The 22,313-nt window shown below is 43.7% G+C and overlaps 1 protein-coding gene across 2 annotated transcripts; it reads right to left on the reverse strand.

Moving 5' to 3' along the window:
• Window positions 1–6,379: 6,379 nt before the first annotated feature.
• ZNF786 (zinc finger protein 786) lies at window positions 6,380–21,223 on the reverse strand. Of its 2 annotated transcripts, XM_081038176.1 has the most exons (5): window positions 21,174–21,205; window positions 19,819–20,560; window positions 17,242–17,368; window positions 13,818–13,970; window positions 6,386–12,456 (listed from the first exon to the last, which is right to left on the reverse strand). In XM_081038176.1, the coding sequence occupies exons 3-5, from the start codon at window positions 17,273–17,275 to the stop codon at window positions 10,196–10,198; spliced, it is 2,448 nt and encodes an 815-aa protein (XP_080894302.1). In that variant the 5' UTR covers window positions 17,276–17,368; window positions 19,819–20,560; window positions 21,174–21,205; the 3' UTR covers window positions 6,386–10,195. The 2 variants fall into 2 exon arrangements, with proteins under 2 accessions (XP_080894301.1, XP_080894302.1); XM_081038175.1 differs by lacking the exon at window positions 19,819–20,560 and having other exon boundaries at window positions 6,380–12,456; window positions 21,174–21,223.
• Window positions 21,224–22,313: the final 1,090 nt, after the last annotated feature.

Here is a 22,313-nt window from a genome sequence, read left to right on the forward strand (position 1 = left end):
AGTATGCTTACAGTTACAGAGGACAAATAGGGCATAAAAATGAAAAATAAAACTCCAGAGTACAGCAGTGTGTATACACAGAGTATTAAGTGAGGAAGAAAGAAAGCCAGCCACTCACAGGCTTTAGCAATTAGAAAACTTTATTTTTATTGAGCTTCTTCTGTGAATCTGACAGTTTTCCCTTCATTTTTGTAGGGCAGAAAGACATTATGCAACTAACAACACCAGAGTATACACGAAGTAATTTATTACAATGCTAGGACTGTAGAATATCAAACGGTTCGACTGCATTTTAAAGAACTCTTCAAAAAGATGAGTCCAACCAAAATTTTCTTTTTGGTAGTTTCCTATGAATCCTTGCTAAACCGAGAAGAATGAGTGCCATTTGTCCAGATGTGGGACAAATACAACCAATTCCACTAAGACCCTTTGTTGATACAAGGTATGGAGGGGACCCCTCCCCATGTGTATATGTGTGCATATATATATGCACACACATATATATATATGAAATCACTACTGTATTACTTGTGAAATTAAAGTAATATGCTCTTTTAAAAAGCACTTAAAATATAGCAATAGAAGTCATCCAACAGCAAAATGTTGGAAAGCAACGTGTTCCTTCTTTACTCCTAAATTTCACCTGGTTTGGTTCTAGGTTCAGGCAGGCTGGGGGAACCACTGCTTTCAGAGTCAGAATGGAGAGACATAATATTTTCATGGCAGTGTCCAAGTTCATCATAATTGGTTGTGAGTACAGAAAGACTGACTGTTAAAGTCATAGAGCTGGCCCCTGGCTTGTCCCCAGGGCTGTCATTTAACATGATGAGGTTATGTTTGTAGGTCAATTTGAACACGGGCTTCTCTCTTCTGCCACACAGCATTCTCTAGAGAACATGGCCTATGGGAAAATAATCTTCCCCATCTCAATAGTCTCCAGGTGGATCTGTGACAATGTGTTCGTCCTGGCACTCGTGTCAGCCAGCAAGCCAAGAATGCATGATCAGAAAACTAAACAGACCAGGCAGCTGCTCATATGGTACATGCGGCTTACAATAAGTCTTATCTGGAAGTAAAGCATGTGGGATGAAACAATTTCTTATGTGTGCTGGAGAACACAACGAAGGTCCTGACTACCATTCTGTGGTTCTGATAGAGTTCCCTTTCAGCAGAAAGGGGGAAATCTGAAGCTTTCAGAAATAGAGGAATTGATTTCCAGAAATCTCTGCCTCTTCAGGCAAACACTATTGTGGCCAGAGATACAATACAACCTCCCTATTATTTCCTATCCTACATTTTGAATTTAATATGACATCATAATCATTTCCCCCTACTGTTACATTGTCTGCTGAGGGAACTTAGCTCTCCCTCCAAGGATCCACCTTCACTCATGAAGATTAGAGACTGAAATTAGGTCCCAGGCCCCCACTCACAACTGCTTTAGCTGCTCAGGCAGCTGCCTGAGGATGTCGACCATATTCCTTAACTCCATTCTATACATAGATGAGACATCATACTCAGATTCTATCATTACAGTTTAGAATGTAATATTTCAGCCGCTGCAACTCTTATTGCATTGCCCAATACTTTGAGTACTGACTGCCTTTGATATGATTCAAAAATAGGGAAATGTTCACACATATAGGGGTGGCCAACCATTGAAAGTAAGGCGACGCTGACATTTTTTGCAGGAGTTTCCTGTGACGAGACATTCTTTCCAAAGATCATTATCATTTTCTAAAGATCTGTTGTGAAAATGACAGTCCCTATCATTGCATATGTCCCCCTACGGGGTTCCTTTTAATTTTCTCAGCCATGACTGCCTCTGTCCTTCTTTCTTTATTCCTGTAACTCACCAACAGTATTCCCAAGACACAAGCTGAGTTTCAAGGGAACAGGAACGCGCAGAAAGCGCTGGGCTGACTGTAAAATCTGTGGCTATGTGTAGGGCTTTTTCATTAACCCATTGATTCAACAAGTGTTCGTAGAGCGCCCTCTGGGGGCCATATACTGGAAAACAAAGGATGGATAACAAAGATCAAAAAGCAAACTTCCTGCTTCATGGAATTACGTTCCCCGCACCACCCTCCCGGGACTCCAGCAACGAGCTCCCGGTAAACGGCGGGGCCAGGACTACAGATTTCACAGGCAATCCGAGCAGCCCGGACGGAGCCTCCTCTGTGCCCGCTTGGTCCTCCTGCGACCCCGGACCGCCCCCCCTGCCAGGCTAGGTGTCACCACGCCCACCTGACGTCACCCGCAGTCGGCCCAGCGCTGTGCCCCGGGTAGGCTCGGCCGCTCCTGACGGGCGCTCCGGGGGCGGGGCCAGCGCCCGACAGCCCCGCCCTGCGGTGGCTGTCACCCTGGGGACACCCAAGGCATCCTGGGACCGTCGCCTGTCGAGCGCGCACTCGGCTTCAACAGCGCCCTCTGCTGTGGCGGGCCAGCCGCCACGAGTCGAACAGTACCTGAAAGGGGGAGTGGGAATGAAAAAAGAGACACACACACACAAATGATGATGCTGCCGGTCTTCAGGGATGCTGAAGCCCAAGCGCCTGATTTAATCACCTTCACCAATATATACCCTATGGGTACGTGCAGTTTAACAATCACATGGGTGCATTACCTCACAGAAAATAAATTTTTAACTTTTACACAGAAACTACAGAATCATCACCAAGTTCCCCAGACATAATTATCATATGAAAGAGACTACCAAATGTCCTGATAGCCACCAGTTATCTGTGTCCGGGAAACCGGCCAGTCCCACCTCATTCCTCAGCAACTTGCAAACACTCTCAAGGTTTTTTGCAGAGATAATGCCTTGGGAGCCGAAACAAGTTAACTATATACTAGCCAGCTCACAAGATTCCTGAGAAACAAGAAATCATGGCTCCCCACATCTCCCCCTTTTTTATTTTATAGAAGCAAAAAATCCATACAGCAAAAAAGCAGGGTGACGGCGCCTGGCTTAGGCGTCTCAGGATAACCTTATCAACTTGCCCGTCATCGGTGCCCGTATTGTGCAATACAAGCCCTGTCTTAGGTGTTGAAAGGCTCCTTAAGACTTACCCGTCTTTGGCTAACCCACCCCATTAAGCACAGGGGGGAGAGGGAATCAAGGCCTTGTCTTAAGTTCCAGCTGATAAATGTCAGCTCGCAACTCTAGCATTTGATTAATGAAATGCTTAATGAGGATGGGAAGTAGGCACAGAATCACACAGACACAGATGCCCAACGTAAGAAAAATCAAAATAGAATGAGTGAGATTTGGCATAGAAGGCATAACATTCTTAAGAACATGAATAAATTCTGAAGCAGCCTGGGCAGCATCAAATTTCAATGGCTCAGCTTCTTTTATATTTTTAATCTCATTATGAAGCTGAAGCATATCTAGAGACACATTAGCATCATGCCAAATTCCTTGAAGATGTAAACGAACCCGATTCCAATTATATTGACTTGATTATACTTTTTAGAAGTGACACATATCCAATGATATTCTGAATGACACTCCAAATGAGATCTAACTTTTAAACTCTGGATCACATCTCCCATATATTGAACTGTATCATAAAGGGCATTTACCTTTTGTTCTAATTTTACATCAATATCTTCTTGAATCCCTAAAGCCAAAGTAACATTTTTTGTAAGAGTATTAACATAATGAGCATTTTGAATAGTTTGAGAAAGAGCTACAGCTGCTGTAGCAGCAGTTGCAACAATAGTAACCAAAGCCATAATTCCTGCAACTAAAAATCCTATAAACCGTTTATGTCTACTTAAGGCATACTCAATTTCTTTAAAAACTTGCAAACTTCTTTCTGCATACCAAGGTCCAGAAATATTAACAGCAAGCATAACAAACGAAGGTTGCTTAAGTACCATAACTTGAGTTCCCAGCGGTACCCATGAAATACAATTTGCAAGAGAACAATTATTGCAAGATACATGAAACTGATTTTCTATAAAATTTACATTAACATTTCCAATCAATAATGCATAAGGAGAAGGAACACAAGCAGATACATTAACAATTTTAGTAATAGTAGACCAGTCTCTAGTTCCATCTTTTAAAACAGTCACAGGAGTACAAGGAGTATCTGATTTACAAAACTCAACCATTTGAACAACCTCATCCATTACTCCCATCAGTTCCCACAAAGCGCTTTGCTGATACTGCGCATCAGAAATCCAAAGTCCAGCAATCAAGTCCCGAGCCCATCCTGGCTGATTACTCCTTGACCAGTCAATAATATATCTGTCCGTTCCAGGAACGTTATAACGAAAAGAAGCATTGCCAGGACAGTCTTTCCATGGAACAGTCTCCGTGTTAAATCTCAGTCTTTTATTTTCATGTGTCCATCAGCTCCAGTATCTAAAAGCCCTTGAAAACTCTTTCCATTTATTTTAAGTTGTAAAACCGGCCAATCTCTTTTTATTTTCTGAACCCAATAAGCATCAGAAGAACCAAATCCTTGATCTCCACGTTCCTGATCTTGCCTAATTTTTCCTACTTTAATACGATGCAAAACAATCAGCTGAGCAACGCGAGTTCCCGCAGGTATAGCTGAGATATTTAAAGGTGAATGAGTCATGATATTAATCTCTCCAGTAAAATCCTCATCAATAACTCCTGGGGAAACCTGAATTCCTTTTAAAGTAGTACTGCTTCTTCCTAATAATAAACCTACAGTTTTAGGTGGTAAAGGCCCAAAAACCCCTGTGGGTAAAGTTTGCTTTTTTGAGCTACGGCCACTACTGGGGGATATTTTCCCCTATCAACTTTAGCTGCAGCCTCTTCCAAGCCTTCTTGATCTTGCATAGCTAAATCTTCCCGCTGTTCACCTGGCAATTCCTGACTAGCAAGCTCTTTATTATGCATAGGAGCTTTACCATGCATGGGAGCTCCCTCCCCCTCCTCTCCTTCCTCCGGAGAGGTGGCAGATACGGGAAGTTCTGCATTCCCTGCCTGTTTTACTTTTTCTAGCTTATAGCCTTCATGTCTAAGATTTAGACAGTCCCTGATTAATGCCCATAACCCGAATGTTTCTACCGGGACCCGCTGAGGTCCGTGGGCAGTATAATAATCCTGCACTCGCTCTCCAACTTTCTCCGAAGTTTCCAGGCTGACGGTACCTTCGTCTGGAAACCACGGGCAAACTTCTTTTACAAATTCTAAAAATTTATCTAACTGTTCTCTGCTCACCCTGCTGCCACGGGCGGCGAGTAATTTCTTAAGTCCTCTAACATAAAGGTCCTTGCTGCTAGCGTGACCCATCTCTTTTCCCTAACCTCGGCCCTTCTTTCACACAATGAAAACAATCAGATGCTCGGCTGAATCTGTCTTAGCTAGAAGGCGTTTGGAATAATTCCCCGAACAGGCAGACCGAAGTCAGATCGCCGTTATGCCATATGACAGAACCGGAACCTCAGTATCGAGCCCAAGCAAGCTCCGTAACACGAAGTCGTGGAGCTATCACTCACACACTCATTCGACCGAGGGGGCTGTGCCTCACTCACCGTGCATCCAATGAAATAAGCTCCTCTTTGCGAGCCGGGCCCTAGCCACACGGTGTTCCTCACTGTTACCCCCATATTCAGGTCCCTGTTTGGGACCAAGTGTGGCGAGCCAGCCGCCACGAGTCGAACAGTACCTGAAAGGGGGAGTGGGAATGAAAAAAGAGACACACACACAAATGATGATGCGGCCGGTCTTCAGGGATGCTGAAGCGCCTGATTTTAATCACCTTCACCAATATATACCCTATGAGTACGTGCAGTTTAACAATCACATGGGTGCATTACCTCACAGAAAATAAATTTTTTAACTTTTTTTTAAATAGTTTTATTTTATTTTATTTTTACATCCCTCACACCGTGAACCCCCCCCCCATCCACCACCACCCCGACCTCACACCGAGCCATCACATTATACACACAAAATTATAGTTGGCATTCATTAATGTCCAGCTTCTAGTGTACAATGCCATGACCAGGCATCCACAGCATCCCTGAGGTGGTCTCCCAAACAGGACACATGTCCATCGGGCACCCAACAAAATCCCCAAACACTATTGAATAAGTTCCCCAAAGTAATTCTCAAAAAACCCTGAGGCCATCCTGTGGTCACCAGCCGCCCCCCAATCCCTTCACCCTTCCCCCCATCCCCAACCCCCTCCCCCCCGCCCATCTAACAACTCTCGGTTTTTTGTGTCCCCAAAACTGTTTCTGATTAGTTCATACACATATTCTTTTCTTTAGATTCCGCATATAAGTGAGATCATATGGTACTTGTCTTTCTCTTTCTGACTTATTTCACTTAACATAATGTTCTCTAGATCCATCCATGTTGTTGCAAATGATTTCTTTTTTCTTTATGGCTGCGTAGTACTCCATTGTATAAATGTACCACAGCTTCTTAATCCAGTCATCGACCGATGGGCATTTCGGTTGTTTCCATATCTTGGCTATTGTGTAAAGTGCTGCAATAAACATAGGAGTGCATACTGATTTTTGAATTGGAGTTTTGGATTTCTCCGGGTAGATGCCTAGGAGCGGAATTACTGGATCATAGGGTAGTTCTATCTTCAGATTCCTGAGATACCTCCATACTGTTTTCCATAGTGGCTGCACTAATCTGCAATCCCACCAACAGTGCACTAGCGTTCCCTTTTCTCCACATCCCCGCCAGCATTTGTTGTTGATTTATTGATGATAGCCATTTTGACTGGGGTGAGGTGGTATCTCATTGTGGTTTTTATTTGCATTTCTCTGATGGTTAGTGAGGTTGAGCATTTCTTCATGTCTTATTGTCTTCTGTATGTCCTTTTTAGACAAATGTCTCCTCAAGTCCTCTGCCCATTTTTTAATTGGGTTGTTTTTTTGGAGTTAAGTTTTTTATAGATTTGTGATATTAATCCCTTATCAGATATATCATTGGCAAGTATCTTTTCCCATTCAGTAGGATCCCTTTTTGTTTTATTGATGGTTTCCTTTGCTGTGAAAAAACTTTTTAGTTCGATGTAATCCCGCATGTTTATTTTTTCTCTTACTTCCCTCGTGCGAGGGGATATATCAGTGAAAATCTTACTCCGGGTAATGTCCATGAAGTTTCTTCCTATATTTTCTTCAAGATATTTTATGGTTTCAGATCTTACATTTAAGTCTTTAAGCCATTTTGAATTTATTTTTGTATTATGGTGTGAGGAGGTGGTCCAGCTTCATTTTCTTGCATGTGTCTCTCCAGGTTTCCCTTTTCTTCTCAAACATCCCCTATCTATCTTCACTAATGACCTTACCTCATATGTCATCAAGAAAATAGAAGCCGTCAGATGTGAACTCCCCATTCTCCTCCAACCAAACCAGTTAACTGTGGTGGTGGCCCTCTCATCCTCTCTTCTGGTCCTCCAGTTACAAAGTATCCCTCCCCCATCAAAGGCTATTCTTCCATTTGCTCTGATATCCTTCCTCTCTACTACAGCATCAATTTCCTCTTTCGGAATTCTCTCCATTAGCATGTAAACATGCTATAGCATCAGTAGCAACTTTTCCAACTACTGCCAATTTCTCTGCTCCCCGTTAAAAAAGAAGCTCTTACATGAATCCTTTGGTATCTTCCAACACACTAATAATCTCCCCAGGCTTGTGTGATTTTTACACTAAACATTTTGTGGTTTTCTGTTCTTTCCCTTGTAATCTCCCCCCACCCCCACCCCGTTCTGTAACAAACTAACTGGCTTAGGTAACTGCTGGTTTTGTTTAAGCACTTGGTTCTTCCTACCCATAGAATATGCATTTCCTGGATTTCCAATTAAGTGCAGAAGGATCCCTGCCCTGGAGTCAAGAGACCCCGAGTCTCAGACCGGCCACTAACTAGGTCTGAGGCCGCAGACATTTGCTGTGGCTTTGGTTTCCTCCTCTGTAACATTAGAGCCGGGGGGAGAATCTTTCTGCTCCTTATAATTTTCAACCTCAAAAGAAATTTTCTAGTGTACTTTTCCTTCATTTGCTTGACTTCTTTCTCCTACTCTTCCCCCTACATTTACGTCATATGATTAAGATATAAATATGCTTTTTACAAATTGAAGGGAATAAAAGAACCAAAAATTCTATAGAAAAACGGACAAAAGGGTAGTAGTTGTACAATTCGTTTTCTTCCACTTACTTTATTTTCTACCTGTTGGATCCTTGGTTCTTTTTCCTGGCAGATTTCTTTAATCTTGCTATGTTTTTATTTTAGCAGTTTTTAAATTTCCTAGAACTTGTTTTTGTTTCCAGATACTTCCTTTTTACAACATTATGTTCTTGTTTTATAATTGGTGTGGGGGTAATGCTTCCCCAAAATGGGGGTAGGCATCCTTTCTTTTTTTAAAATTATTAAATTTATTGGGGTGATATTGGTTAGTAAAATTATGTTTCAAGAGCACAAGTCTATATCATCTCTATATTGCACTATGTTCACCACCCACAGTTCTCCTTCCATCACCATATATTTGACCCCCTTTACCCTCTTCTACCACCCTTCCTCTCCCCTTACCCTCTGGTAAACACTAAACTGTTGTCTCTGTTTGAGTGTTTGTGTTTGTTGCTTTCAGTTTTATATCCCACGAGTGAAAACCTTTCCTTATCCTTGAAGGCCAGGGACATCTCAGCATTGATTTTTTTCTGTTTAGGAATTGGGACAGGATGGCAAGGGAAGTTTTATGAACCCATGCTCATGACGCCTTCTTTCCCAGAAGTCCCTCTATTCTTTAAAGCACGCTTTGGTGTGTTTTTCATTGTTAGTGTGAGCAGCCCAGGGCGCCTGTGGTCTAGTTGGATATTACCCTTTTCCTCAACTTCCTCCAAGACACATCCAATCGCTAACCAAACTCCCACACTATCTCTGAGATCTTCTCATTGTAACAATGTGTGTGGACGCCCCACTAGAGGTCCTGGCCTGCAGTCTTCCTCAACACCTCTACTTGACAGTCACATCCTCTTCCTCTGGGTCCCCACACCACGGGGCTCCTCTGGGCAGGGCCGCCGTCCCTTCTTTGCTTACGATGAGTCTATCTCCATGTTTTGTGAGGCTGGCTACTCTGTAAACACAAAAGACATCACCATGTCTCTGAGTGATTACAAACCTAAGTGACATAATCTCTTATCAGTCACCTTTGTTAGTGTCCGATCACTTGAGGAAAAAGGCTGCTCTAAACACGAACCCTCTGAAAGTCTGGAATCCTTCGTATGAAACACAGCTCTGTCCCTGAAGCATAAACATTCTGTGCTCACAGAAGCCTCACTTAATGAACCAAATGTGGTATTTTGCTGGACTTCCTCTTGTATTATGTTTCCTTTTAACATTTGCTTGAAAACTCTCCACAATAAGCTGTTGGTGCCTGTAATGCTCTCTGACAAAGTTTGTTTAGCTTTGTTATTTTGTTTTAACTTAGTCACCTGCTTAGTCACTCTGTCTGTGAATGGGAATTACATTCACTCTCTCAGCTTCAAATAACATCTCTGTTCTGGAACTCCCAAACTGACACTCCTTTCCCAATCGCTTATCTAAATTCTAGTCCCATACGTCTTAGCACCCTAGTTTCATGTTTCTTTAACTCAGATTAGCCCTCTTTTGCTGAAATGACCAGCTTTTCCTTAAGGGGAACTATGCACGACCACATGGAAACTGCTGTGAAACTACAGCACCTGCATAAACAAACTACAATGCAGAGAACTCATTTTATTACTGTCGATTTTAAAAAAATGACTTAAAACCAAATCTAATGTCATTATCAGGCCTGCCACGAGATTCACTGCATTTAAACCCACAGTTGAGGATCACACTATGAACAAAAGAAAGCAGAGTTGACATTTCACAGTCACTGTTCTTTTAGCCTTGAGAACAGAACTGGAGGGGATTCCTGTCTAAACTCAAGCTGGGATTTCAAAGCTGGCTTAGCACTTGGGAGAAAATTACCATTTAAGGTAGCAGGAAGAACAAATATCTCCTTTTAGCAATGGACAGGAAATATAATTGGTGATGTTTTAAGAAAGACAATCCTTTGTGGTTTCTCATATTCCTCGCTGGCATTACCTTCTTGCTCAAGAAAGGGCCCCTGTTCCTAAAAGGTCTATCGGTGTGTTTGGCTACGGTTGCCGGGGGTTCCAGGCAGTGTCAGCCCTGCTGAAGGCTCCGGGGGCCGGCTCAGCCTCAGCTCCAGTCGGCCTCGGTCATGGCAAACAGCTGTCTGAGCCTTTTCTTAATGTTGGGCTCACGGGGTGCACTACAGGACTTCGTGTGCACTCTGACGTGCTCAGCAAGTTTCGACTTATAAATGAAGCCCTTACCACAGTCGCCACAGGCAAACGGTCTCTCTGGTCTATGTATGCGCTGGTGCCTAAGCATGTGTCCCTTTTCCCGGAAGTTTTTGTCACACTCAGGGCAGTGGAAAGGTCTCTCCCCTGTGTGCAGGCCTTGGTGGCTGAGCAGCTGTGTCTTTAAGCGGAAACTCTTGTCACATTTGGGACACTGAAAAGGCTTCTCACCCGTGTGTGTCCTGATATGTTCAACCAGTTTCGACTGCTTGGCAAAACCTTTGCCACACTCACAAGAGAAGGGCATGGCCCCGCTGTGCAGCAGCTGGTGGGCCTTCATGTCGGCCTTCACGCGGTAGCTCTTGTCGCACTGTGGGCACTGGAAGGGCCTCTCGCCGGTGTGCAGGCGCTGGTGACTCACCAGCTGCCTCTTCAGGCGGAAACTCCTGTCACAGTCGGGGCACGGGAAGGGCCTCTCCCCACTGTGCACGCGCAAGTGCTCCGTGAGCTTGGACTGGTGGGTGAAGCCTCTGCCACATTCCCCGCATGAGAACGGCCTCTCCTTGCTGTGGGTGTGCTGGTGGACCTTCAGGATGCCCTTCAGACGGAAGCTCTTGTCACACTCGGGGCACTGGAAGGGCCTCTCCCCACTGTGCACCCGCAGGTGATCACGGAGCTTGCACTGGTGGGTGAAGCCTCTGCCACACTCGCTGCAGGAGAACGGCTTCTCTCCCCTGTGGCGGAGCCGGTGGGCTCTCAACATGCTCTTCAGACGGAAGCTCTGCTCACACTCAGGGCACTGGAAGGGCTTCTCGTCAGTGTGCAGGCGCTGGTGCTCACGGAGCTTGCACTGGTGGGTGAAGCCTCTGCCACACTCGCTGCAGGAGAATGGCTTCTCTCCCCTGTGGCGGAGCCGGTGGGCTCTCAACATGCTCTTCAGACGGAAGCTCAGCTCACACTCAGGGCACTGGAAGGGCTTCTCGTCGGTGTGCAGGCGCTGGTGCCGCAGCAGCTGTCCCCTCTGGCTGAAGTTCCTGCCACACTCAGCACACCAGAAAGGCTTCTCCCCTCTGTGCACTCGGCTGTGCTCGGTGAGTTTGCACTGTTTCGTGAAGCCCTTGCCACACTTCCTGCAGGAGAAGGGTCTCTCTCTATTGTGCACACGCTGGTGGACCGCCAGCAAGCTGCTCAGCTGGAAGCTCTTGTCACACTCCAGGCACCGGAAAGGCTTTTCTCCCCTATGCACCCGGGTGTGGCTGGTGAGCTGGGCCCTGGTCGAGAAGAACACGTTGCACTCGGTGCAAGAGAACGGCCTCTCCCTGGTGGGGCCACGCTGGGGAGACGCCCTGCACCCCTTCAGATGGCAGTGCTCCTCACGCGCTGGGCATGGGCCTGGCTTCTCTCCAGAGTGCACACTGCTGAGCTCGGCCTCCTCACAGAAAGTCCCGTTGCCTTCCCTAGGGGACAGTGGCCTCTCCTCGCTAGGCTGGCCCTGGTGAGCCTGCACGCTGTTCTTCAGGAGAAAGCTCTTGTCACATAGGGGACACTGGGGAGGCCTCTCCCCCTTGTGTAGGTGGTGGCTGAGAAGGGTCCGCTTGTGATGGAAGCACACATCACACTCAGGGCACTGCAACGGGCTCTGCCCTGCGTGGGCAGCCAGATGTCTAAGCAAATACTGCTTCAGCTGGAAGCTGCTCCCACACTCATGACACCGGAAGTGCCTCTGGCCCCGCGGGATGCCCCGCTGAGGCTGCAGATCAGCTTGTTTGCTGAATTTCTTCCCGGCCCCATGTGGCTGGTCCTTTGAGTGGCTCCTATGGTGCTTCTCTAAGTGGTTCTTTTTCCAGAAGCTTTCCCCACAGACAGGGCAAGGGTGGGAGGTGCCCTCCCTGGAGGGCATTTCCTGGAGGCCTGGGATACCGGGCATTCTGGGACTCGGGACTTTTTCTCTTTGGTTAGGGTCCCTGGAGCGGGGGTCTGCTGGGGTTAGAGCCCGGGTGTCGTGTTCGAGTGGTTTCATGAGGGTGATGCCTTGGTCAGGCCTGAAGGAAACAGCTTCACTTTTTCCTAATAGGGGTTCAGAGGAACATTGGCTCTGAAGAGGATCTGCTTGAAAATGGCATTCAGGCTCTCCTGAACTCACAGCTTGCTGATTTCCTGCAATGGAAAACAAACATTCGGTCAGAATTCCTGTCTACAGCATGACTACAGGCTTATGTCCCCAGCACAGGGATCTGTAAAGTGGCCTGTGGTGGCCTGGGAACCGAGCTTCCACTGAGCACTACAATGAGGTACATTTCAGCATGGTTCTACTTCATGACCAGGAGTTTGGTGAGAGCCTGCGGAAACTAAACTCATCACACAGTCTTAGAATAATGTTGAAAAGAGAGAAAAAATACACGTCACAAATGTAAGGCCTAAGCTCTAGAACCAGAAGCTGGGTTTGAGTCCCAGCCGTCCACTGTGCTACTTCTGTCGAGCAAATCTCTCTTGGCTTCAGGCCCTTCTATAGAAACGGGAACACAGTACATAAGACTGTCCTGAGAATTCAATGAGTTGTGTACAAGTGCTTCGGATGGGCCTGGCGTACTGCATGTGCCACTATTATGGCTTCAGGCCCATCGGACTCGTCCCATGGTGATGTGCGGACCTTCCTGGAGTCAAGAAGGGATGACGGCAGTGTGATTGACAGAACCCTGATGAGCTGTTCCCAAGACCTGCGAGCAAGGCCGGGGCTCTGTCCCTCCCTCTTCACCTTGTTCCTACCAACCTTTTAAACAAGGTTTCTTGGAAGAATTAACAACATATGGAAAAAGGTAAAATAATTTGTGTAGAACAACTCTTTTACTCTCTAGAAAGCAGCAAGTAAAAACTAAAACTATTGACAAGGTTTCCTGGAATGGCACTTCCATTTGCCTTTCTTATTTGCAACCGTAATGCTGACTTTTAGGAATCCAAATATCGCAGACTCTCCCATCGTGACAAGAAACACAAGAGGAGAGCTATGTTTTAGGCATTCAAATACAGACGACAGTCTCCAGAGCGGAAGGAAGCAATCTCCCCTTCACCTACTACTAAGAGTAGCTCCCATTTACTGAGCTCTTCCTGTGTGCCGGGCATCATTTTAACACTTTACATAAGTTAACCCATTTAATCCTTTAATGTAGGTACTTTTATTATCTTCATTTCATAGGTCAGGAAATTGAAATACTGAGAGGTCGAATAATTTGCCCAAGGTCACCCAGAAAAGGCAAGACCCAGACTCAGGATCCAGAACCCACACTCCTAACCACTATGCTTAACTGCTTTTCTCTAGAATATACCAGATGTCAAGCCTCAGTCCAGCCAAATATTAGATTGACGCAAAAGTAATTGTGGTTTAAAAGGTTAAAAAATAATTACAAAAACTGCGATTACTAATAATTACCAACCTAATAAAAAGACAAGATCAGAGAATTAGAACTAAGAAACCTGAATGTGATGTTTTAAGGACAGGGCTCTGATTTCTTAATACTCACCCCAAAACTGCTGTCCCTCCATAACTAGATCGAAATACAAATCAGCAGAGGAGCAAACTATGTTTTCTGATTTCTGTGGTTCTCCCAAATTCCTGAAGAGCTCTCTCCCCTGTTCAATCTGGGATATTACTTCTGGTTTGGGAAATCCACCATCTGTACAGAGAAGTCAGACAGAAAAATTTGGTTTCCTTGAGCACTAAATTTAAAGCACACTGAATTGTTTTTAAATTTCTCAAAATTTACTCCTGGGACAAGAGATGTCAAAAATTAGATTATAGGTTTACACAAAGAGGAGCAAAATTGCCCACACGTCGTAACAGTGCTTCCTAATCTATCTGGACCTTTTAGATGAGTTGTGCTGTTTTAATTTTGTCTTTGTCCACATACATTTAGCAATGCTGTTATTTTGTTATTTTGTCAGGGATTTCATAAAACTCACTCGTAGTGTGCTTTGAGAATGATCAGACAATCCTTGAGACAACTGGAGACACCCTGGGAAGAAGGGGTATCCAAAACTGGAATGACTGTCCTAGGAAATTTCAAAGTAGGTGGCTTCAGCTAAAATATTCTCAGAAGTACTTTTAGTGACAGTGCTAACCACAACCTAAAACACGGCTGAGTTCTGCTAGAAGAGAAGGGGTTACAATGAATGAAATGAATGAATGAATGAAAACAGTTACAAGATTCTCCAATATATGATCCCATTCCCCTATAAGAAATGTCTACTCTCTGTATTTTCAAGTAAAACTTTCTTTCAATAATACATATATTTAACAGAACCAAAAGTATGCTTCACAGATTGCTACAGGAGATTACTGGTAAGTCCAGATCAGAGAAAGAGGAGAGAAAATGTCCTCAGGGAGAACATGTCAGAGTGGCACAGCACATGTGAAGACTGATCACATTCTGTTCCAGATTCTTCTTCAGCCCTCTGAAATTTGACTTCAATCCCCAAAGAATTCTAAGGCTGCTTTCATGAAAAAAAGAAATCACCATATTTTATTTAAATCCATACACCTACTTTCAATCTTTATCTGGACTGAACTCCCAGCAACTTTTAACATAAAAGGATTTATCCAAAAATAAAATTAAGAAAACAATTCCATTTACATAACATCAAAACAAATGAAACACTTAATAAAACATAATAAAAGAAATGCAAGACTTGTACAATAAAAGCTATAAAATATTGTTGAAAGAAATTTTAAAAGCCCTAAATAAATGGAACAATATTCCATATTTGTGAACTGGAAGACTCAATATTGTTAAGATGACAATATTCCCCAAATCCCATCTGCTTTGTTTTTTTGGGGAGGGACAGAAATTGACAAACTTATCCTAAATGCCGTGGTAATAAAAACCGTGTAGTAGTGGCATAAGGACAGACATACAGATTGATGAAACAGAATGAAGAATCCAGAAATAAACTTGACATTTATAGTTAATTGATTTTCCAAAAGGGTGCCAAGAGAATTCAATGGGGGAAACAGTCCTTTCAACAAATGGCGTTGGAACAGCACCTGGTGCCACACAGGATGTTCCTTCGCATCCAGATGCAAAAGAACTTGGATTCCTACCTCACATCATACACAAAAATTAACTCAAAATGGATCAAAGACCTAAACGTAAGTGCTAAAACTATAAAACTCTTACAAGAAAATATAGGACTCTGCTTTGTGACTTTGTGACTTTGGCTTAGGCAATGGTTTCTTAGACGTAACACCAAAATCTCAAGCAACATAAGAAAAAATAAATTGGACTTAATCAAAATTGAAAGCTTTTGTGCTTCAAAGGACACCATGAAGAAAGTGAAGAGGGGTGGCCAGTTAGCTCAGTTGGTTAGAGCGTGGTGCTGGTAGCACCAAGGTTGTGGGTTCGATCTCCGCAAATGGGCCACTGTGAGCTATGCCCTCCTCAAAAAAAAAAAAAAAAAGACAATCCACAGAATGGGAGAAAATATCTGATAAGGATCCAATACACAGAGCAAACACAGAACATACACAACTCCACAATAAAAAGACAGATAGCCCTACTTAAAAATGGGCAAAGTATTTGAATAGATATTTCTCCAAAGAAGATACACAAATGAAAAGATGTTTAACATGATTAGCCATTAAGGAAATGCAAATGAAAACCACAATGATGTACCACTTCATATCCATTTGATTTTGAGGCTTGGAACATTCTTTTTGGGTGGCACAGGGTTAATGACATACGACTGCATTTCTTTCTCTACAGGTTCAATTACTTTAATTGGTTCTTGAGTAATAATGAAAATAATGTAGTGTCTTGGATTATATGCTTCAGAAACACTCTATACATAGAACCTGGAAAGCTTAATCACGGTAACGGAACAGAATATAAGTATTAGATACCTTGGAAACCTTTACAGGAAACAGTATGGCTGTCAGAAGCTGGCAGGGGACTTGGAAGGGAAGTACCGGAGAACTAATTACCGCATTTTTATATACTCACGGAGTCAAGAGATGTAATATGGAGTTGGTGCAACAGAATCTAAAAGTTTATTCTCTAAATTATAAAGGTAGCCAATAGAGGCATGGAAAAAAAAATTATCAAAAAAAGAATTATCAACATTTGGGGAGAAGAGGAAAAAAGAGAAAGAATAGGGATAGCATAAGTAAGCTAATGCCTCATTTTTCATAGTAATGAGTTAATTAATGCTGCTTAAACTTGATAAATCAAAAAATAGAGGTATAAGCATGATAGTTATATAGGTTGAAGGAAACCATAGTAAAAACTAAAACAGAAATGGTTAAAAGTGGTTGCCTTTGGGGAATTAATGGAGTGAGGGAGTGAGAACAAAGCAACAGACTTTTATCATTCATTTGACACTTCTCTGAAAGGACTGATAAAAAAAACACAACATATTTGAGAACAAAAAGAAATATAAAGACCCAGTAAACAAAAAGACTCAAAAGAACACCCATTACCATAACCAGGCAGAGACAGCTGCTGTTAAACACCCCGGTGGACAGTTTTCCCAAATCTCACTGCATGGGACACTAATATTAGCTTTTCTAAGGCATGTGGACACCACTGTAAATACTGACAGGTAGGGACATCCTACTTTAAAATATTCAGGGCACTTGACGGATATGAGGTAGGCGTGTGCCTATGTGGAAAATCTTGGCTACCTGAGAGTATACAGTGACTAAATGCCCTGCCGTATATTTAGTCACCTCTAACCACCTTCTGTTACATGCTACCTCAAATATTCTCTTGTAATAATGTCCACCTTTGAGTAAGGATTAGCAATGCATACAGAAGGATTAACAAAAGCACATGGGTTAAAAATGCCTTTCTGAACTAATTTCTGAGAAATCTGGCTACTTGACAAACAGGAGCTGTGCCCTCTTACAGGTCCCAGTTCCATGACGTACGCACAAAGTCGAACACGTCTTACCTAGAGAAACCAGAATCTCGTAATTGGTTCTCATTACATGCTTGTAGAGCTCCTTCTGCCAGGCCTCTAGAATCCGCCATTCTTGCGCCGAGAAGTAAATGGCAATATCCTCAAAAGCCAGAGACAACTGAAATTATAGACATAATACATATACAGTCACAATTGCTTCAAAATGACTCCCGCTCCTTCTCATCAATTGAAAAGATTTTTGTAGCAGACACTGTGTTTGTCTGTTCCCAGCTTCCTTGGGAACAGTCCCTTTTCCTACACCAGTTGTGTGGTTCTGTTCTTAACCACTACAGCCCTTTCATGTGTTTCCTTACGCGTGCTAACTAACTACCGTGTTTCCCCCAAAATAAGACCTAGCCGGACCATCAGCTCTCATGCGCCTTTTGGAGCAAAAATTAATATAAGACCTGGTCTTATTTTACTATAAGACCGGGTATAATGTAATATAATACAATATAATATAATAAAACCGGGTCTTATATTAATTTTTACTCCAAAAGACGCATGAGAGCTGATGGTCCGGCTAGGTCTTTTCAGGGAGACACAGTACATATGCATAAGTATAGTACGGAACTTTTTTTTTTTTTTTAACAAGAATGGGAACAAAGCACTGTAACTTCATTCACTTAAAGTATCACAGACATATTTCCAGGTCAATATATATACATAGCCTAAATCATTTTTTGGTAAGTTGTATTATATTCTGTGGGTACATATAGCCTACTGATGGGACATGTTATTTCTATTTCATTTATAAATTACAAACAATACTATTAAAATATTTTTTAATTACAAACTATGCTGATATGCTTCCTTATCTATCAGTGGTTTTACTGTAGGATGAAGTCTAAAAAGGAGTACTAAATCAAAGAGTATAAACAGCTTCAGTTTAACTGATATACTAGATTCCTCCCAAAACGAATCCAGCACTTCCACCCTTACTAATAAAATGAGACTTATTTCTTTACACTGTTGCCAGTACAGGATGTTATTAAATCTTATTATTTTTTGCCAATATGAGTAAAAAGTTGTATTTCATTGTTTTAATTTGCATCTGTGAAGCTTAGCATCCTTTTCATATTTTGGGGGGAGGGGTCCCACATATCTTTGTGCACGACTGTTTACAACTTTTGTTCAATGTTCTTGTATGCTCTTCTAATTTGAGTGAACTTTCTTATATTTCGGTTAATAATTCTTTGACTAACCAGCAAAAGTTTTCTCCCAGTTTATCATTTGCATTTTGACTTTATCTTCTGCCAAAGAGAATATTTTGACCCTTTCATTTAGTTAAAATCTGAGTCTTTTCCATATGGTTTGCAGCTTTTTCTTTCATTTTAAGTGTTCCCCATATCAAGAAGTTACAAACATTCTATTTTTACATTTAGATTTGCAGTTTAATTCTACAGATGAGATTGGCATCTTTATTTATATACATATGGATAGCCAATCACACAACACTATTCTTTCTCCTTAGATTCAAATGCCAGCCCTCAGCCTTTGCACATACAGTTGACCCCTGAAACGCAGGGGCTAGGGGCGCTGACCCTCATGCAGTGGATGAGCTGTATGTAACTTTTGACTTCCCCAAAACTTCAGTCACCCCTTGGTATCCACGGGGCATTGGTTCCAGGACACCCCTCAGATACCAAAATCCAAGTGCTCAAGTGCCTTACATAAAATGGCACAGAACAATGCAAAAGTCCGCCCTCATCTGCAGATTCCCCCTCTTCCCAGATGCAGACAGTATGTTCATGTTTTTAATTTAATATACATACTACCCATAAATAATATACAGTACTTTGTCTTTTATACACATATACTTTATTATACTGCAACTTGCATTTTTCATTCCACATTTTGAGATCTGTTCATATTGATACACAGAGAACTGAGTTATTTCAATTTTGTACAGTGTTCCATTGTCTGAATGTCCGTTTTTAATCTATTCCTTTATCCACTGACCCCCTTACTGTTTTCAGTTCTGTGAATTGCCTGTATTTTTACTGGGTCACCTGTCCTTTCATTTCTAGGATTTCTTTATATAATTTGTAGACTGACTGTTGACTACATTAGGTTACAAATGCTTTCTCCTAGTGTGTGTCTTATCTTTTTAATTTTATTTATGTTGTCTTATACTATACGTAAGTTTTTGATTTTGGTGTAAATATATCAATCTTTTCTTAGGTAAATTTGCCTTTTGTGTTTTAAGAAAATTTTTTTTCCATACTGACATTACAAAGATATTCTACATTTTCTTCCAAAAGACTGAAGTTAATACTTTTTATGTTTAGATTTTTAATTTATCTGGAATGCAATTTTTTATGGTCTACAGTAGTGATCTAATTTTTTTTTTTCCCCAAATGGAAAAATCAATTGTCCCAAACACTGCATTTGAAGGTCTCTGTATTAGTTTCCTAGGGCTGCTGTAACAAAGTACCACAAACTGAGTGGTGTAAAACAATAAAAATGTATTCTCTCATATGTAGTAGTTCTGCTGGCTAGAAGCCTGAAATCCGGGGGTGAGCAGGGCCTTACCCTCGCTGAAGGCTAGGGTAGAATGGTCCATACCTTTCTCTTAGCTTCTGGTGGTGGCTGTCCATTCTTGGCCTTGCTTCACTTGAAGCAGCATAACTCCAATCTCTGCCTCTGCTGTCATGGTGTGTCTGGGACATTATTCAACCCAGAACAGTCTGCTTCTGGAATCTCTGGTGTGTCTGGGTCTCTGCTTCTCTTCTTACAAAGACACCAGTTATGTTGGATCAAGAACCCAGGCTACTCCAGCATGATCTCATCTTAACCGATTAGAGCTGCAATGACCCTACTTCTAAATACGACGGCCATCTGAGGTGCCAGGAAGGACTTGCATTTTGGGGAGACGTTATTCAACCCAGAACAGTCTCATCAGGTTTCCACTGCTCTGTGTGTCATCTCCACACAAACCAGCACTGCATTAATTCTACAAATTCATGAGAAGTCTTATCTTCTGAGGCACTTCCCCCTTCTTTGCTCTCTTTTCAGAATAACATTTTTGACCTTTATTTTTCCAAATTAAATTTTGAATCTGTTCATCTAAATTCACCAAAATCTTACTGCCATTTTGATGAAACCGCAGTAAATGTATACATTACCTGGAAGAAAAGTATCATCTTTACTATATTTAGTCTTCCCATCCGGAGGCGTGGTGTCTCTCTCATTTATTTACCATTTTCTCTTTAAAGGTACCGCATGTCTTTTGCATGTTTCGTCGTGAAAAATTATGTCTTTGGTTGAGACTGTTTAACGGTATTTTGAAATTAAGTCTCATGCAGTCCTTAGCAAAAAGCAAAAACGCACAATATGGGCGTTTACATAGAGACACGTAATGACAACAATGACCACTCCCTTCTAAACCTCGATTTCCACGAAACACTGATCAAATGCTCTGTTCTCCGGGTTTTTATATCCTCGTCTACTCCTCTCCACGTTAGCAGCACCCTTCCGTCCGACACTCACCACGAACTCCGACCCGTCAGCGGCCGAATTCTGCTATTTAAGCCCCTGCCGCACACCGTCCCGACCTTTCAGAAGCTTCACCGTTTCGAGGCCTCGTCCTGAACCCAGGACCTGCGCTGCGCAGCCGGCTGAACGCAGGACCCCCCGCGGCCCAAGCCTGCGTGGCGCCCGGCGCCCGGCTGGGGCCCGCCCCTGCGTCGGCCAGGTGCACGCTCGCCTTTGTTCAGACGTGTGGCCACGGACAAGCCCCGCGAGCCGCGGTCACCAGCTCCGTCCAGGGCGGGAGCCCAGACTCGGAGCCCAACGCGACCCTCAGCCCCCGCCCAGCCTGTCCACCGTCGCCCCGCAAGGACCCCAGAGCGCCGGCCCACCAAGCTGGACCCCGAACACGTGTCCCGAACCCGGGGGTCCACTCAGAAGACCCCGCTTACCGAAGCCGGCTGGGCCATGGCGCTTCGTGGCTGCCCCGGAACAGGAAGCCGTGCCCAGGTGTCTCCCCCGCCGCAGGCAGCTCTCCTCTCGGCCCCGCCCCGCCCCGCAGGCCACGCCCCGGCGCGGTGCACGCAGGGAGTCGCGGCTCGTCCGCACGAGACACCGCCGCTCACAGCGGCCCCTGCGGGCGGGAGGAGCGAGCGCGGCGCACGAGGCAGCCTGCGAGGGAGGTGCCCACGGACGCCTCGGATCCTCGCACTCTCTTAGTCTTACGGCTTCCAGTAAGACGAGGTGAACTGAAGGAGAGCTGGAGAGAGACGGAGACTGACAGAGGTAGAAATGCTGTCAGCTGCAGATGGATAGAAGGCAAGGATGGGGACACGTCACCGAGACAAGGACAGGGGGCGCGGGGGTTTGGGTCCTGCCCGAAGCCTACCCCAGTTAACGATCGGTTCAAGGGCTCATCTGCGAGGTGGTCCCAGGAATCAGATTGCGAGGGAGGTGAGACAGTCAAGGGGCGTTAGCAAGCAGGTCCCGACTGTGAGCAACTGGGGGGGGGTCCATGCTGCTGGGGTGTCTCAAGCGTGAAAAGCACCCCTCAAAACTGTTCCAGCGAGGGCGAGCTGGCTGGGTGTTCACCCGCATAAAGTATGCAGAGACGTGGCATCACTGACCCCATGGACTTACATTAGGAAAGTGAGCCAGTCTCTAAAATCCAAGAAATGGTCTTATAACCTAAGTGTGGAATGGATCTGAAATTTACCCTGCCTGTTCCTAATCGGCCGGTGTGATTCAATTGCTTGGGTATATATTGTTACTCCTACCTTAAAGGTTTTATATATACATATACACAGAGGGTGCCAAAAAAGTACACGTATTTTAAGAAAGGAAAAAAACTATTAATTGTAATAATAGATACTGATAACAAAAGATGAATACAAGTCACATTTGACTTCTACGATTACAGGAGGTGCTCAAAGTGGTTACCGTCCATGTCCAGATACTTCTGGGATTACGGCGAACTACTGCTTGAGCACAGATAACATCCCTTTAAAATGTACATACAGGTTTTTGGCACCTTGGTATATGCACACACACATATATGTACTCGTATATATACATGCATACGTATAATGTAA

This window comes from Rhinolophus hipposideros (genome assembly GCF_964194185.1).
Source record: "Rhinolophus hipposideros genome assembly, chromosome: 25".
In the NCBI taxonomy this organism is placed as follows: Eukaryota; Metazoa; Chordata; class Mammalia; order Chiroptera; family Rhinolophidae; genus Rhinolophus; species Rhinolophus hipposideros.